The 19305-nt window shown below is 43.3% G+C and overlaps 1 protein-coding gene across 3 annotated transcripts in view; it reads left to right on the top strand.

Annotated features, from left to right (window-relative positions):
* The window catches only part of tmem175 (transmembrane protein 175), a 70969-nt gene that overhangs the window by 39355 nt on the left and 12309 nt on the right, over positions 1 to 19305 (top strand). For all 3 annotated transcript variants that reach the window (XM_070871064.1, XM_070871065.1, XM_070871066.1), the window contains 7 exons: positions 1100 to 1197; positions 1488 to 1539; positions 5901 to 5936; positions 8148 to 8231; positions 13075 to 13239; positions 16907 to 16985; positions 19010 to 19139. In XM_070871064.1, the coding sequence (XP_070727165.1) occupies positions 1100 to 1197; positions 1488 to 1539; positions 5901 to 5936; positions 8148 to 8231; positions 13075 to 13239; positions 16907 to 16985; positions 19010 to 19139 (644 nt within the window). The remainder of the gene's footprint in view (positions 1 to 1099; positions 1198 to 1487; positions 1540 to 5900; positions 5937 to 8147; positions 8232 to 13074; positions 13240 to 16906; positions 16986 to 19009; positions 19140 to 19305) is intronic.

Below are 19305 nucleotides of genomic sequence, written 5' to 3'. Positions count from 1 at the left end.
ATCTCCTCCCCCCCCCAATCTCCTCCCCCCCCAATCTCCTCCCCCCCCAATCTCCCCCACCCCTCCCCCTTCTCCCCCACCCCTCCCCCTTCTCCCCCACCCCTCCCCCTTCTCCCCCACCCCTCCCCCTTCTCCCCCACCCCTCCCCCTTCTCCCCCACCCCTCCCCCTTCTCCCCCACCCCTCCCCCTTCTCCCCCACCCCTCCCCCTTCTCCCCCACCCCTCCCCCTTCTCCCCCACCCCTCCCCCTTCTCCCCCACCCCTCCCCCTTCTCCCCCACCCCTCCCCCTTCTCCCCCACCCCTCCCCCTTCTCCCCCACCCCTCCCCCACCCCTCCCCCACCCCTCCCCCTTCTCCCCCACCCCTCCCCCTTCTCCCCCACCCCCCCATCTCCCCCTCAACCACCCCAGTCAGAAACACAGACACTGGCAGTCAGAGAATGAGAGACAGAGAGATAGAGACACTGACAGAGACACACTGAGGGGGACATCCCAGCACGCTGTTGGAGGGCTCCCGGTGCTGCAGTCGGTAAGTAGAAAATGTTTTATTTATTGATTTAAAAAAAAAAAATTATTTCTTGTTAATTTTTTTTGATTGATTTATTGGTTGATTTATTGATGTATTTATCATTTATTATTGATGATGGCTCTTTATTTGTAAAACTGAAGTGTTTAATGTTTGTAAACTTCCCTTTAAACCCCCCCCCCCCCCCCCACCATTCCCTATGCCTGATTTGTAACCTACGCCTGATTTTCTAAAGTGTAGACAAGGTTTTTTCGAGCGTACAAAAATCTTCACTTACTCCATTCTAAGTTAGTTTGGAGTAAGTTTTCACTCACGAAACTTTGAAATGAGGCGTAAGTGGCCGGACACGCCCCCTTTTGAAGAAAAAAAAATCTGTTCTAAAGTGAAACTGTTCTAACTGACTAGAACTGGAGCAAACTAAATGACGAGAATTCCGATTTCTAAGATACTCCGTTCTACACCAGTTGCTCCTAAAAAATCAGGAGCAAATCATGTGGAAACTTGGGGCCATAGTATTTGTGTTCATTTTGGTAACATTCACTGCCAGATAACATCATTATATTTTCTAAACTAGGAACTGGAAGAAAGTCTTCAGCAGCTTCTTACAACCAAGATAGCTGTGTACATTATGACATTTTTAATAGTGACTGTAGCTTGGGCCTCGCATATCAGGTAAATATTGCTTCTACAACTGCGATGCTGTTTAACTGTTGTCTTACTGTTGAAACAAGTACTATCTCAGCAGAACAAATCATAGATGAGTTGCAGGGCTTCTTATTACTGTATGTTATGTGAAGAAATGTTGCAGCCAATATTTCAGGAACACCACCAAGTTTTATTAGTATGAATATGATGGCATAATGTATTCCTACTTTGAAGTATTTCCTATTTATTTTTATTTTTTAAATTTGCATTACTTATGAATACAGAACTAATTTTTAAATATCTCAAATTTTTGGTAGATTATTCCAAGTGATTGAGCGAATAGATGACGTTCTTGCCCTTCTCAACTTGGTGAGTATACAATCTTCACTACAATCTGCCTCTAAATATCATACCAACTAAAGTAAGCTCAAATGTTCACTATAGTGAAAGAGTAGTTGTAACTTTCTGTCATTCGTCAGATGCTGCCCTTTTTTAATTCCACCTTGAAATTGTTCCTCATGCTATGGTTGTATTTTTGTATCTTTTGTATTGCACTCAGTACTAGAGTGTATTGCTACCTGTTTCATCCTGATCTGAAATGACTGAATAACTGCCACAGAGACCAGGAAGGATCCAGGTTCAATACCCTATCTATGCTGAATTGGTTGATCTCAGTGAGTGAAGTAATGTTGGCCGCAGGGCTAGGAAGAGGAAAATAAGCTGGGTCATTCCACTGCTGAAAGTGAGTGTGTAGATAGGATCATGCTCAACTGCAGTGTTCTCCATGTCAACTGATCTGCTGCTACTTATTTAGGTGAGCTTAAAGGAGGGCAACTAGCTACTGTAGAACCATTCTCCAGTAAGGTGTCAGTGTATTCAGGAGAGGAGAAAAAAAAAACAAAGAAAAAAGTGGAACTTTGTAATAAAAAACATTTGAAACTGGCACTCTTGCAGTGCATGGCTTATAAAAGTGTGTTCAGTGTATACGTATTAAGCATGCACATGCAGAACTTCTGGGTCATCATCTATCCTGAGAGTGAGATGATATTCTGTGCTGTTTGTTCACATCGCTCAGAAAACAGCACCAGTATTGTAGGAGCATAAGGAAAGCATAGCAGAACAGTAAGATCAATGGAATTAATCAAAATTGGCAAATGTTTCTTTATAACTTCCATATAATGTATGTATTATAGGCTGTCGTGGTCTCATCTGTGGCTCATTGGTAGCACACTAAGTTAGAAGGTCATGGGTTCAAGTCCCATTCCAGAAACTTGAGCACCACAATATAGGCTGACACTCCAGTGCAATACTAAGGGGTTGCTGCACTGTCTTGAGGTGCCATCTTTCAGTTGAGACGTTAAACCATTACGTCTGCCTTCTCAGGTGGACGTAAAAGATCCCATGGCACTACTTTGAAGAAGACCAGGAGAGTTCTTCACAATATCCTGGCCAATATTTATCCTTTAACCATCATCATCATCATTATAGGCAGTCCCTCGAAATTGAGTAAGACTTGTTTCCACTCTAAAAGTGAGTTCTTGGGTGACTGAAGTCCAATATGTGAATTACAGTCTCTGTCACAGGTGGGACAGACAGTCGTTGAAGGAAAGGGTGGGTGGGGAGTCTGGTTTGCCGCACGCTCCTTCCGCTGGCTGCGCTTGCTTTCTGCATGCTCTCGGCGACGAGACTCGAGGTGGTCAGCGACCTCCCGGATGTTCTTCCTCCACTTAAGGCTGTCTTTGGCCAGGGACTCCCAGGTATCTGTGGGGATGTTGCATTTTATCAAGGAGACTTTGAGGGTGTCCTTGAAACGTTTCCTCTGCCCTCCTGGGGCTCGCTTGCTGTGTAGGAGTTCCGAGCTTGCTTTGGAAGTCTTGTGTCCCGCATGCGAACAATGTGGCCCGCCCAACGGAGCTGATCGAGTGTGGTCAGTGCTTCGATGCTGGGTATGTTGGCTTGATCGAGAACACTGATGTTGGTGCGTCTGTCCTCCCAGGGGATTTGCAGGATCTTGCGAAGACATCGTTAGTGGTAATTCTTCAGCAATTTGAGATGTTTATTGTATATAGTCCACGTCTCTGAGCCATACAGGAGGGCGGGTATCACTGCAACCCTGTAGACCATGAGCTTGGTAGCAGGTTTGAGAGCCTGATCTTTGAAAACGCTCTTCCTCAGGTGGCCGAAGGCTGCGCTGGCGCACTAGAGGCGGTGTTGAACCTCATCGTCGATATCTGCCCCTGCTGTGATAATAGGCTCGCAAGGTATGGAAAATGGTCCATGTTTTCCAGGGCCACGCCGTGGATCTTGATGACTGGGGGGGCAGTGCTGTGTGGCGGGGTCAGGTTGGTGGAGGACTTTTGTCTTACGGATGTTTAGTGTAAGGCCCATGCTTTCGTACGCCTCAGTGAAGATGTTGATTATGACTTGGTGTTCAGTCTCTGTGCGCAGACGCAAGCGTCATCCACGTACTGTAGCTCGATGACAAGAGGATGGGACGGTCTTGGATCTGACCTGGAGACGACGAAGGTTGAACAGGTTCCCACTGGTTCTGTAGTTTAGTTCCACTCCAGCAGGGAGCTTGTTGATTGTGAGGTGGAGCATTGCAGCGAGGAAGATCGAGAAGAGGGGTTGGCGCAATGATGCAGCCCTGCTTGACCCCGGTCCAGACATGGATTGGGTCTGTGGTGGATCCGTTGGTCAGGATCACGGCTTGCATGTCGTCGTGGAGCAGGCGGAGGATGGCAACAAACTTTTGGGGGTAACCGAAATGGAGGAGGACTCTCCATAGTCCTTCGCAGTTAAGTGTCGAAGGCCTTCGTACGGTCAAAGAAGGCCAGGTACAAGGGTTGGTGTTGTTCCCTTCATTTCTCTTGCAGTTGTCGCGCCGTAAAGATCATGTTCGTTGTGCCCCGTAGTGGATGGAATCCGCACTGTGACTTCGGGAGGAGCTTCTCAGCCACAGGGAGAAGACTTTCCCAGTGGCTGATAATGGGGAGATTCCTCTGTAGTTGCTGCAGTCGGATGTCCCTTTTTTTAAAGATGGTCACGATTACTGCATCTCCTGAGATCTCCCAGTTTGCTCTCCTCCTTCCAGATGAGGTCACGCATTCATGCTAATAGTGCCTCTCCGCCATACTTTAGTGCCTCAGCAAGGATTCCATCCGCTCCTGTTGCCATGTTGTTCTTGAGCCTTTTCTATCTTTTGCACGGCTGGGGTTTTGCTGAGAAGGTGGCGGGTAGCATGCTGCAGGATGGAGTCGAGGACATTCGAGTCAAAGGCAGAGTCTCAGTTAAGGAGACATCACTAACAAACAGATTCTCTGGTCATTATCACATTGCTGTTTGTGAGACTATGCTGTGCTCAAATTGGCTACTACGTTGCCTGCATTACAACAGTAAGTACACTCCAAAAGTACTTCATTGGTTATAAAGCGCTTTGAGACGTTCGGTGGTCGTGAAAGGCGCTATCTAAATGCAAGTCTGTCAGTCATTCTAACATTCCTTTCTTTATCTATACAGTGTGATGTGCAACCAGCAGATCTCAATTGCACTGCCAATTACATCTTGCATTGCATTTAGTTCCAAGTGAATCTGGGCTTTGTGGCTAATTTCTTGTTCGGAGAGTCTGAGTAGGAGCATCACTTCTGTTCAACAGATTTCATACTACGTTTATAAAGTGCCCACCAAGTCACGGTTAAATGCAGAAAAATTGCAAAGTGCTGCAGTACAGAGGGACCTGGGGGTCATTGTGCACGAAACACAAACATTTAGTATGCAGGTACAGCAAGTAATCAGGAAGGCAAATGAAATGTTGGCTTTATTGCAAGGGGAATGGAGTATAAAAGCAGAGAAGTCCTGCTACAACTGTACAGGTTATTGGTGAGGCCACACCTAAAGTACTGCATACAGTTTTGGTCTCCGTATTTAAGGAATGATATTCTTGCATTGGAGGCTGTTCAGACAAGGTTCACGAGGTTGATTCCGGAGATGAGGGGGTTGACTTATGAAGATAGGTTGAATAGGTTGGGCCTATACACATTGGTGTTCAGAAGAATGAGAGGTGATCTTTTCGAAACATATAAGAGAATGAGGGGGCCGACAAGCTGGATGCAGAGGATATTTCCACTCATAGGGGAAACTAAAATTAGGGGGCATAGTCTCAGAATAAGGGGCTGCCCATTTAAAACTGAGTTGAGGAGGAATTTCTTCTCGGAGGGTTGTAAATCTATGGAATTCTCTGCCTATGGAGGCTGGGTCATTGAATATATTTATGTTGGAAATAGTCAGATTTTTGAGCGATAAGGGAATAAAGGGTTATGGAAAGCAGGCAGAGAGGGAAGTGGAGCTGAGTCATGATCAGATCAGCCATGATCTTATTGAATGGCGGAGCAGGCTCGAGGGGCCAAATGGCCTACTCCTGCTCCTATTATGTTCTTATGTAAAACAGGAGTTTGCACCGAGCTGAGGTTGTACTGCACCCGATGCGAAGCCTAAGTGATGTGAGACTAACTACTGGAAGGGGGTTTAGCGTATCGTGGTTTGTCACTCAGGAGTCAGATTGAGAATAGACTCTCCAATTGAATTGCCATTTTTTCATCGGTGTAAATCTTAAACCACTTTGTATGAAGCAAAAATAATACTTAACAACAGCTTTATTTGGTATTAGTCTCCTAGATCGCAGCCTCAGTCTGTATTGGTGTCTAAAGTAGTTCAATATTTCTGTTTTTTAGGCATGTATGATGCTGATAACCTTCCTGCCTTATACAGTAAGTAAATTTATACAGTAAGTAAATATATACTGCAGAAGTTGAAACACTGGTTCAGGTACAGTCGGGGTACATTCCCACAAGGGGAAAGGTTGGGTAACCAAAGTCAGAGCTCCCTGGATGTCGAAAGAGATCGAGAGTAAGATGAAACAGAAAAAGGGCACATATGTCAGGTTGAGAATACAAGTGAGAACCAGGTCAAATATAGAAAATTCAGAGGCAAATGCAAAAGGAAGTAAGTGGGGCAAAGAGAGAGCATGAGAATAGATTGGCAGCGAACAGAGAAGGGAATCCAAAAATCTTCTATAGGCATAAAAATAATAAACAAGTAGTAAGAGGAGGGGTGGGGCCGATTAGGAACCAAAATGGAGACCTACACATGGAGGTAGAGGGCATGGCTGAGGTACTAAATGAGTACTTTGCATCTGTCTTTACCAAGGATGCTGCCAAAGTGAAAGAGGAGATAGTTGAGATACTGGATGGGATAAAAATTAATAGCGGTACTAGAAAAGCTGGCTTTACTTAAAAGTACATAAGTCAGCAGGACCAGATGGGATGCATCCTAGGATGCTGAGGGAAGTAAAACTGGAAATTGCGGACATACTGGTCATAATCTTCCAATCCTCCTTAGATTCGGGGGAGGTGCCAGAGAACTGGAGAATTGCAAATATTACACCCTTGTTTAAAAAGGGTGTAAGAATAACCCTAGCACCTACAGGCCAGTGAGTTTAACCTCGGTCGCGGGGAAGCTTTTAGAAACTATAATCCGGGACAAAATTAACAATCACTTGGACAAGTGTGGATTAATTAAGGAAAGCCAGCACGGATTTGTTAAAGGCAAATCGTGTTTAACTAACTTGATTGAGTTTTTTGATGAGGTAACAGAGAGGGTTGATGAAGGGCATTACGGTTGATGTAGTGCACATGGACTTCCAAGGTATTCAGCGGTGTTCGCAGGGGTCGGTACTAGGACTACTGCTTTTCTTAATATATATTAGTGACTTGGACTTGGGTATACAGTGCACAATTCAGGGTAGTGATAGACTTCAAGAGGACATAGACAGGCTGGTGGAATGGGCAGACACGTGACAGATGAAGTTTAACACAGAAAAGTGTAAAGTGATACATGTTGGCAGGAAAAACGAGGAGAGGCAATATAAACTAAAGCGTATAATTCTAAAAGTGGTACAGGAGCAGAGACACCTGCGGGTGTATGTGCACAAATTGTTGAAGATGGGAGGGCAGATTAAAAAAGCAAATTGGATCCTGGGCTTCATTAAAAAAGGTACAGAGTACAAAAGAAAATAAGTTATGATGAACCTTTATAAAACACTGGTTCGGCCTCAACTGGAATAGGGCGTCCAATTCTGGGCACCGCACTCTCGGAAGGATGTGAAGGCCTTAGAGAGGGTGCAGAAAAGATTTACAAGAACGGTTCCAGGGATGAAGAACTTCAGTTATGTGGATAGACTGGAGAAGCTGGGGTTGTTCTCCTTGGAGCAGAGAAGGTTGAAAGGAGATTTGATCGAGGTGTTCAAAATCCTGAGGGGGTTTAGACAGAGTAGATAGAGAGAAACTGGTTCCATTGGCTGAAGGGTCGAGAAGCAGAGGACACAGATTTAAAGTGATTGGCAGAAGAACCAAAAGTAACATGAGGAAAAAGCTTTTTACACAGCGAGTGGTTAGGATCTGGAATGCACTGCCTGAAAGGGTAGTGGAGGCAGACTCAATTGTGGCTTTCAAAAGGGAATTGGATAAGCACCTGAAAGGAAAAAAAAATGCAGGGTTACAGGCAATGAGCAGAGGAATGCGACTAGCTGAAGTGTTCTTGCAGAGAGCCGGCAGGGGATCAAAAGGCAGAATGGCCTCCTTCTGTGCTGTAACCATTCTATGATTCGATCTACAATATATATAAATAGGACATGCCACTACGTTTTAAAGCAGTAACTTTTTAAATATATTGTTTTTGAGAAAATACACATTGCTTTGATATCTTTAATTTTCAAATGGATAATTTTCCCCAGTAAAACTTTTTATAAGTTCATAAAATACACACCCTGTTAAGGCATGTTATACTTTGATTTAGTGGTAGTTAGAATTTTAGAAAATTTTAGTCATATCCATGTTGAATTACAATTTTTTTGGTTAGGCTTCAATAAATATTATATCTACAATCCACTGAAACTTGTTATTAAAACATTTTTCCCTTAGTTTTCTCTGATGGCCTCATTTCCAGATGACCCACTTGGAATTCTGTCATTTTGTGTTTGTGCCATTATCATTGGATTAATTCAGGTATGAATTCAATGCATATTGATGTGTCTTGTAGCAATCTGGCAGAAAGGAACTAACATTATGGGGCTGAAGTTCCTTGGCCATTCCATCGGAATCCATTGAATGGCCACAAAATCTGCTGGAACACAGATACACCAGGTACTGGCATTTTGTTAGAGTTTCCAGGATAATCTTGTGGGGATGGAGCCAGCTCCTGCCCCTACTGGACCATAAGTGTATGGTACTGGAGCTCCCTCAGGCAGGACCCAACATAGTTATGTGTGGTCCCACCAGACATACCTCAAGGACACTCAGCACAGGTGGGGTCAAAGGGTTCCTGGATTGGGACCTGGACCGCTGATGATATTTTTTTCCTGATTTCTAAAGTGGCCCTCTGATACAGGAGAAGCAAGTTTGCACCAGTAGACTGAATTTTTATTTTTCTAACATGAAAATGTATGTTTCTGTTGGCATAATAATCAAAACTATACAACAGAATGCCAGTAATGGGATACCAAAGCAAAACATTGCGGATGCTGGAAATCTGAAATAAAAACAGAAAATGCTGGAAATACTCCGCAGGTCAGGCAGTATCTGCGGAGAAACAGAGTTAACGTTTTAGGTTGATGTCCTTTCGTTAGAACTGGACCTCAACCTTGCAGAGACTGAATGCCACAGAACTTGCACCATGGAACTGATTTCTTCCTATCGTGATTATTATTTCTCCCCTTGTCCAGACCTCCTCCCTCCCCCTGGACCATGACCCCATCATCGTACATCAAGCTATCATCTTCAAGACTATCACTAACCTCATCTCATCTCTGGAGATCTTCCCTCCACTGCCTCCAACATCATAGACCTCAACAACGCACAGCCCGCTTCTAACTCCTTCCCAAAATCCACAACAGGACTGCACTGGTAGACACATCGTTTCAGTCTGCTCTTGCCCCACAGAACTGATTTCTTCCTATCTCAATTATATCTTTTCTCCCCTTGTCCAGTCTCTTCGTACCCACATCCGCGAGTCTTCCAACGCCCTCCGCCACTTTAGCAGTTTTCAGTTTCCTGGCCCTAACGGTCTCCTTTTCACCATCGAAATCCAATCCCTCTACACCATCATCTCCCACCAGGATTGCTTGAGCAGAGGCGCAACCAGTCCCCATCCACCTACTCCGTCCTCCGCCTGACTGAACTTGTTCTCACATTGATCAACTTCTCCTTTGACTCCACTCAAATGTTCCAAATAAAAGATGTTGCAATGGGAATCCATATGGGTCCTAGCTATGCCTGCCTTTTCGTGGAATATGTGGAACATTCTTTGTTCCAGTCCTACTCCGGCCCTTCCCTCATCTCTTTTTCCGGTACATTGATGTTTTGCCCTGAACTGAAAAATTTCATCAACTTTGTTTCTAATTTCCACCTTTCCCTCGCCTTCATATGGTCCATCACTGACTCTTTCCTTCCTCAACTTCCCTGTCTCCATTTCTGGGGATATGCTATTGACCAACATCCACAATAAGCTCACTGACACCCATCATCATAGGCAGTCCCTCAAAATAAGGATGACTTGCTTCCACGCCGAGAACGGATGAATTCACAGGTGTTTTAATGATATTCCGGATCCCGAACTATATCCTGAAGGGTGGAAGATGCCTGTGCTTGGATTTTTAAAATATGTGGTGGCCGTTGCACCCCAGTCACCACACGGGCTTGACAGAGCTAGGTCTTGGTCCAATGGCAAGGATTAACCAAGACGACTGGAGACCAGCTCTGCTGCACAGACCGAGTGCACACGCAATCGCAGTGTGGGCTGGCCCGTGCTGCCCCTGGGCCTTCGCCTCTTCTGAGCTCTGAACTTTTGTCTCTCCTGGGCCCCGATCACATCCCTCTATGAACTCTTGCCACTCCTTCGCCACGACCTTGCTGCTCCTGCTGTACCTGTCTGCACTGCAATCAGCCGTCGCCCTCTTGCAGCAGCACGCGCTGCTCTGAAGTGGCATGCCGCAGCATACTGCTCCCACTAATGATCCCGGCCTGCTGATGGTCTTGCAGGCCGGGACCGTGCTGATTTCTGGGCTAGATCGAGCCACCGCACGCTGCTCCCTCTAATGGCCCCGGCTTGCTGGCATTCACAGCTATCTTGACGACACTACCTCCCACCCCGCTTCCTGTAAGGACCTTATTCCATTCTCCTAGATTTTCCGTCTCCGTCACATCTGTTCCGATGATGCCACCTTCCATACCAGTGCTTTCGATATGTCTTTCTTTTTCCTCAACCAAGGATTCCCTTGCACCATGGTTGACAGGGCTCTCAACTGTATTAAAAAAAAATGTTTTTTTAAATATATAATCCCCAGTTCTGACCAAGGATCATTGACCTGAAACGTTAACTCTGTTTCTCTCCACAGATGCTGCCTGACCTGTTGAGTATTTTCTGTTTTTATTCCAAAAATGCTGATTTGGTCCTGCTGTTATTTGGCAGGACCTGAGGGAAACCTGATTTTCTGCGTTTTTCAGCTGTTAAACTGCCCTCCCCACCTCCGAGTTAATGGGCCGTAAATTGCGGCCTCTCCGGGTGCGTACGATGTGCAACATGCATCCCCGGGAGAAGGGCCTTCGGGCGGAGATTTGGGCTATTTGCCCAACTCTTGCCCAGCGAATGTCCTTCAAACTCTTACACCTGGTAAAAGTAGGTACTTTTACCAGCGTAAGAGTTTTAAAACATAGAAAAATTTAACTTCATCACTAATTTTTATATTAAAAACCCCGTCCATAAAGGTAAGTTTATTTTTAACCCTATTAAAACTTCTTTTTTTTTTTTAAATCTTTTTTTCCAAAAACATTTAATTAAATTCAATTTCAATTAATTTTAAATATGTGTGTTGTGTTTCTGGTGTTTTAGAGGGTATTCTCATTGATAGTAATGGGAGCTCATACAAATGGAGCTCCCATTATTATCAATGAGAATACTCCATGTTCATTGGTGGTCCCAGGTTGAGTTTATGTTCCTGGGATGCGTGTGCCCATACGCTGGGCTGCGCATCTATGCCTTTGGACCTTTTTAAGTATACGTTCCTCCAGGACAACCAGGTACTTTCAGGAAAAAAATTTAGGTTGGAGGCATCTGCCCACAGGCAGTCTCCGACTGCAATTTTCGGGCCAATATCGAGACCAAAGTCTCTCCATTTCACCATGACTATATTTGCATATTGCAATACTATATTACGCTATCGCTTTCTGACCCACAGTCCCTCCTTCCAATCACTCTGGCCATGTTTTGAAAACTACCACTGATCTAAGTCACTGCTTTTGGATTGCATTATTCAACTTGAGACATAGAAACATAGAAAATAGTGGCAAGAGTAGGCCATTCGGCCCTTCGAGCCTACACCACCATTCAATATGATCATGGCTGATCATGCAGCTTCAGTACCCCATTCCTACTTTCTCAGACTTCTGTCTCTTTGCAAAAATTATCTTAAGATTCAAATTTAAGAAAGTGTTTAGGCCAAATATAAGTCCTAAATCCTTGGCTTCATGGTTTACTGAAATGTAATCTGCACAAGTCAGCTTGCACTAACCCTTTGGGCTCCTTAGGCCATGCAACTTATTTATTAGTAAGTTGCCTCAAAATGAGCCATACATTATAATATCTTCACTTTATACTTGTATTGGTGGCTCTATAAAGTATTAATTCCAGGATGAACATTCGGAATGACATGCAATAGTGGACTTTACTACTTTTAGTAGTATTTTTCATTTTATTCCCAATAGAGAATGTTATGTTAAATGTTTATCTTTAAAGCTGCATTTTTGCTTATAAATTGTACTGTACAAAAACTTTATTTTGCACACAAACATCTGTGTAACAACACTTCTTTTGTAGTTTCATTCACCAAAAAGATGTGTGACTAGCCTTCTTAAAAGCAAAATAAAAGCGTACTCTATTGTTTCATTTTGAACTTAGCCATTGTGAGAAATAGTGGATATTATTGATTAAATGCATTATAATAAATTTGTACATCAGTAGAATACATTTTATTTAAATTGTGGCCTCTATGTGAGATGGCCTATGGCAGTTTGGGCTGTAGCCCTATGTTCACCAGGAACTAAGTTGAGACTGTGCAAACCCATTGGCTCTTGTAGCCAACAGAAAGGGGAAAATTTAATCACATCTGTTTAAATTGGATTCGGTAGATCACGCAGGTGAGAGTCCAGAGTGTTGACTCAGTGCACCACCCAGTTTACCTCTTTTGTCATGTTTTATTGTCTGCAGTTTTCTGTTAAACAGCATCTCATGACAGACAGTCATATTACTGATTACAAAATTACAAAACATTTTGTTTACATTGGTCAAGAGGATAATTGCATTTGTGCTTCAAACTTTGACAGCTACATGATGGCTCAATGGGTAAATTCACCATGTTGTGCATAGAATAAAAAGCTCTTGAGGTTCGATCCACAGTTTGTGCTGAACTGCTTGATTTTTAGCTTCAGCTTGAATGGGCGAACTAAAGTTGTCCTCAATGTCCTTGGATGAGGAAGGGGGAAAAATAAATCACAGTTCTTATTCCTGATCTCTATTCATTGACTGCTGCTGTAAGATATGCATATGTGGACATTGGGAAAAGAAAGGTTCATGTTCTACTGTTCTCCCCAGAGGTAAGAGGCCTGCTGAATCCAACTGTCTAGACACACTCACTAGTGCTGCTGCCATCCATGAGACACTGAGAAATTGAGAAAGGAGGAAAATGTGTACTTTTGGATGTCATATAATTAGCACACTCAGATGATAATGGTATGCTCTGTAACTGTTAAAGAAGAAACTTCATAGAGCTAATTTCTCCTTCTAATTCCAAAACAGGCTGTAATTGTGATTTATGGATTCCGCCGACCTTACTTATTGAATGCCCATATATGTGCATCAGACGATCAAATTTCTTACAAGTACCAAATTTTAAAGATGACTTTACGAGCTCCAGCTCTCTTCCTTATAGCAGGGATCTTGTCTTTCATCTATTGTCCAGTGGTAAGTTTTTTTCCCTTGAACGTGTAGCAATTCAATTGGTTAAATTAAGATCAGCCACGCAAAAGAATGATCTCATAAAAGCTGATAGTTCTGATAGTACAAATGCTCTGATTCAATCTGAGGAATGAACCATTTCTCTGCCTCATCTATTTTAACTTTGCCTGCCAACTGCCATTGTCCCATGTGAGTAGAAAGCTGAAACAATTGTGCTGACCAAAAAAACAATGAGAATCAGATTTTGAATGCTATAGACCAGTATCGAACTGCTAATTATGGCAAAATAATAGAAAACAAAGTGAATGAAAAGCTTTTGCAACATCAGAGTCTCTATAAGGTGGTCTACTGTCTTGTCACTAATTTAGTTTTAAAATAAATTAATCAACTTATGATGCTCTCCATCTTGTCGTCTAGAAATTGAATAATTTTAGTATGAGTTGGAACATCAGCCCACACAATTTCAAGAGCCTTTAATAGAGTATAATATTCAGGTCTCATTGAGAAGCTAGTCTCTTGTGGCATATCGAGTGACCTGCTGTACTAAGTACATATCTTCCACAGAAGACTAAAATGCAGTGTAATGATAAATAGGTATTCATCATCTTACTGCTATTCCAAATGCAGTGGATCTCTCAAATAAGTATGCTGGAACTGTCTCCTGTCTTTGTGTATGATTCCCTCTGCTTAGGGAACTCTCCCAGAAAGCATAATCACCTGACAAACTATCTCTTTTACACAAAAGTTCTAATACATTGTTAACCATCATTGGCAGAACTACGATTACTGGAGTTTACATTAGGCTATGAAAAGTCTGTATTGCCTGTTGGTAGCTTACTACAATGACCCGAAATTTTCTGTAAATTTGCATCCAAATAAATGCGGAATCGGCGTGATGCTGATGTCCCATACAGGAGGTCGAGAAAATTCAGACGTAAGTGACATACACCCGTTCTCACACTATGCCCAAATTTCCTTATCTTTTGCGTCAGTTTTTCAAAACCTCTGCCCTTTGCTCATTATCATAGCTCCGCCTCATGCTAAAGAAGGGAATCTCCTTCAATCACGCTGTTTCAAAATGGGTGTAAATTTAAGCCCAACATTTTAGATGTCATATTTCTGATGTTTTATAGTAATTTTTACAGTTCTTTTTTAATATATTTCTCTTCTGAGACCTGCACTATACTTTCAGTGAATGCTCTTTTATGTCAGAATAAGTCACATTGAAATTGGATAAACTTCCATGATTGCATTTTCGTAAATTTGCCTAATGCGCAAAAATTGTGGTAACATGGCTTCAAACATTAATTTACATACTGAAAGAAAGAATATATGGTGTGAGTTCCACGCTATCCTTAGACCTGATTGTTTATGCTCATTTATGTGTTCCAGCGTATGCAATAAGATTGGCAGGAAATTTTGACATAAAATAGATGTAAATTTTGTGTGCCATTTTGGTGTAACTTACCAATTAAATCTCCACAGGAAATGGTCACTTTGTCCAAGTTTTTGTTACTATTGGGGTCAAGTTCATGTGATACCTGTTTTTATTACTGTTTTCTCCAGTTGCACTGTATTTTTATGCCTCCTAATGAACCAAAAAACCTGGAGCAGATGTATGCCTCAACCTGTGGTCTGTTGATTGTCCCTATTCAGGGAACATCATGGAAATGTGGCTGTGTAAAGCATACTGTTAACTGTTGTTGAACAAACTGGATGGAAGATGATATTCTCCTCCCATTTCCATGCTTTATAAGTTAATTCCAACCACGAAGAGGCCATAAAAGTATGTTAATTTAATTTTTGTGACTCCCACAACATACGAAGTTCTAGATAGCTTCTGGACATTTTTAAAAAGTGGGTATTGATGTTTTAGACACAGATCAATGAAATAGTCTACAAGTGATTCAGCATGATCTTGGAAGGAAAAAAGGCTCAAAGCCCTCTATCTTCCAGTGATATTCATGAAGTTCATGAGGTTTGTAGTTTATGGATTCACTCTTAGCAATACCCTCATGAGTTTAAAATATGGATTGACTATCTTTGCATTCACTTGCAGGTATGGACTATGCTTTGTGTTCAACTGATGCAGTGTTTTAAATAATAGGGCTGATTCTACACACCACTGGGGTGTAGCACTTCTGGGGATACATTTTCTCCTGTTCCTTTATACATCAGCACAGTGACAGAGTATGGGCCCAACTTAGGTGGAGCACCCAATTCTGGGCTGTCTCGCGGTGGTCGGTCAGTCTTCACCGCGCGGTACTGCTGGGGCAAATTGCTGGCAACATCGGTCCGGGCGGTCCTGAGCGATGCATCAGCAGAGTGCGACGAACAGTCTACTCCGGTGGTGCAGGGTAATTTGTCTGGGACTCGGGACTCTTCGGGTCACGTGCTCTGCGAACACGCGCTCTTCCATCGACCCCCCCCCCCCCCCGAGAAGAGCAGTCCGGAGGCCAGAGACTGCTGACACCAAATCGCAGGTAAGTGTCTCCACGTAGGTTTGGATTTTTATTTGTTTTGTGCAGTGTTTTTGATTTTTTAATATTTATATTTATTTATTTTCGCGTTTTTCTGGGGCAAGCGGAGGGGAGGATTAGATCTCTCTTGGGGGGGAGGATTAGATCTCTCTTGGGGGGGAGGATTAGATCTCTCTTGGGGGGGAGGATTAGATCTCTCTTGGGGGGGAGGATTAGATCTCTCTTGGGGGGGAGGATTAGATCTCTCTTGGGGGGGGGAGGATTAGATCTCTCTTGGGGGGGAGGATTAGATCTCTCTTGGGGGGGAGGATTAGATCTCTCTTGGGGGGGAGGATTAGATCTCTCTTGGGGGGGAGGATTAGATCTCTCTTGGGGGGGAGGATTAGATCTCTCTTGGGGGGGAGGATTAGATCTCTCTTGGGGGGGAGGATTAGATCTCTCTTGGGGGGGAGGATTAGATCTCTCTTGGGGGGGAGGATTAGATCTCTCTTGGGGGGGAGGATTAGATCTCTCTTGGGGGGGAGGATTAGATCTCTCTGGGGGGGAGGATTAGATCTCTCTGGGGGGGAGGATTAGATCTCTCTGGGGGGGAGGATTAGATCTCTCTTGGGGGGGGGGGGGGAGGCGGGGTGAGATCTCACTGGGCGGGGGATTAGATCTATGGTGGATCGCTGGGGGGACCTAGATCTCTGGGGAAGGTGGAGAGAAAAAGATTGCTGGTGGGGGGAGGGGTGGGTTGAGGAACATTGTAGTTTACATACCATCGGCATAAAAGCACCTTTTTTCAGACGGTGTGCAGCTCCGGTGGTATGCTACCAATGTTGGACTTTTGGGCGGTCTGTAAGGTGCTCCGTGTGGGCGGACAGTATGCATTCCGCCCGGCGGTATGTCACTGATGAATTTCCCGCTGGGTGGTATGTAGGTATTTTTTGATCAATTTTGCGATTTTGGGTGGTATGTCAGCGGTCCGTGGGTGATGTGCAGCGGTATTTCTACCAATTTCGGCCCCTTTATCTTTATCATATAACGTGTGGATCAAAGGTAGTATCGTATGGGCCGCCTTTTGTGTTGTATGCTTTTGGTTATTTTGTACTTTCATGTAAAATGAGATTGCCAACAGCATCATATTTTATGCTTTATTATGGTATGATTTCAGTGAGTTGCTTTTTATTATTGGCACTTTTTTCCCACAGGCGTATGTAGTGCTTGCACTTGTCATCTTTCTCCCGTATATTACTCAGTGTACACAGTGGTGTAGAAACAAGATAAAGGGTGAGTATATGAAATGTTACTTATAGTGCAAAGCCACTTTCAAACATCTCCTGAATGTTTATAGCTATGACCCTGAAATTACGGCCTCTCCGGGTATCTAGGATTGCCGCACTCGCCTGAAGAGGCCTCGCCAGTTCCGGGTGTAGGCAAGCAAAGCGCATGCGCCCAAATCCGGCACTTGCGAACTGTCAAAATTTCTTTTGACAGTTCCAACACATCCCAGGGAGAAGGGCATTTGCGGGCGGAGATTTGGGCTATTTGCCCCACTCTTGCCCAGCGAATAGCCTTAAAACTCTTGCACCTGATAAGGCCTGCTTTGACCAGCGTAAGAGTTTTAACATTTAATTTTTCTATCTTTTATCACTAATTATTATATTAAAAATCCTGTCCATTAAGGTAAGTTTATTTTTAACCCTATTAAAACATTTTTAAAACATTTTCAAAAAAATGTTGGGGAATCTGGAACTAAGGGGCATAATTTCAGAATAAAGGGTCATACATTTAAAACGGAGATGAGGAATTTCTTCTCTGAAGGGTGTGAATTTTTGGAATTCTCTACCCCAGAGAGCAAAAGGACATAGACAGGCTAAGTGAGTGGGCAAAAATTTGGCAGATGGAGTATAATGTAGGAAAGTGTGAGGTCATGCACTTTGCCAGAAAAAATCAAAGAGCAGGTTATTATTTAAATGGAGAAAGATTGCAAAGTGCCGCAGTACAGCGGGGCCTGGGGTTACTTGTGCATGAAACGCAAAAGGATAGTATACAGGTACAGCAAGTGATCAGGAAGGCCAATGATATCTTGGCCTTTATTGCAAAGGGGATGGAGTATAAAAGCAGGGAAATCTTGCTATAGCTATATAAGGTATTGGGGAGGCCACACCTGGAATACTGCCTGCAGTTTTGGTTTCCATATTTATGAAAGGATATACTTGCTTTGGAGGCAGTTCAGAGAAGGTTCACTAGGTTGATTGTGGGGATGAGGGGGTTGACTTATGAGGAAAGGTTGAGTTGGGCCTCTACTCATTGGAGTTCAGAAGAATGAGAGGTGATCTTATCAAATCATATAAGATTATGAGGGGGCTTGACAAGGTGGATGCAGAGAGGATGTTTCCACTGATGGGGGAGACTAGAACTCGGGGGCATGATCTTAAAATAAGGGGCCACCCATTTAAAACAGAGATGAGGAGAAATTCCTTTGAGGGTTGTAAATCTGTGGAATTCGCTGCCTCGGAGAGCTGTGGCAGCTGGGACATTGAATAAATTTAAGACAGAAATAGACAGTTTCTTAAACGATAAAGGGATAATGGGTTATGGGGAGCGGGCGGGGAAGTGGAGCTGAGTCAGTGATCAGATCAGCCATGATCTTATTGAATGATGGAGCAGGCTCGAGGGATCAAATGGCCTACTCCTACTATTTCTTGTTATGTTTTTTTTTAAATTGTATTTATGGGGGTATTCTCATTGATAGTAATTGGAGCTCATACAAACGGAACTCACCGTTACTATAAATGAGAATACTCCATTTCATTGGCGGTCCAGGCCCACGTGATCCCAGGTTGCGCTTACGTTCCTGGGATGCGTGGACCTCTGTTGGGCTGAGCATCTAGGCCTCAGACTGAAAGTGTTCATTCCTCTTTTTTTTTAAAAAAAAATAAAATTTTGGTCAAAGGCATCTGCCCTATATTATTCCACTTCGAAACTTCAATCCTAGGGAGTGGCAACTGCTATTTGGAAAAGCAAGATGTCTTTCCTTGCCCCAACCTCCCACCATTGTTATAGTGGAGTGAGACAGTAATTGTGGAGAAGTTTACAACTAAACTATCCTATCATTCCCTTGAGGAATGAGGAGCAGTGGTATGAAGTGATAATAGGGATAATTCAAACAATAACTATAGGAGTACAAATTTTACACCTGTTTTAGTGAAAAATCAGTGATTTTCTTGCTTTAAATTGAAATATATACAAGTTGAGTGGAGGAAGAGAAAAAACAAAAGTTTATTAACATATTTTCTATTTTATGCAAGGTCCAAAAGAACTGCAGAGAAAGCCATTTTACACATTTCATCCAAACGAGCCACTGAGCAAAGAGCGTGTGGAAGCTTTCAGTGATGGGGTGTTTGCTATTGTAGCAACGCTTCTTATTTTAGACATATGGTAAGTTATCTATCTATATCAGTTGCGTCATTAGGCCTTTCAACCACTTACCATGTTTTACTCTGTTAACTAGTTTTAATTTTTTTTAATTGATAAAAGTAATGTGGTAGAACATTGGTAGAAACCACCAATGGACTATTCACCCATACTTAGCACTGATCTGTGG

The sequence above is a fragment of the Pristiophorus japonicus genome, chromosome 2 (genome assembly GCF_044704955.1).
Source record: "Pristiophorus japonicus isolate sPriJap1 chromosome 2, sPriJap1.hap1, whole genome shotgun sequence".
Taxonomy (NCBI): Eukaryota; Metazoa; Chordata; class Chondrichthyes; family Pristiophoridae; genus Pristiophorus; species Pristiophorus japonicus.
The sequence above is the reverse complement of the archived record's forward strand: the minus strand, read 5'-3'. Positions and strand labels throughout refer to the sequence as shown.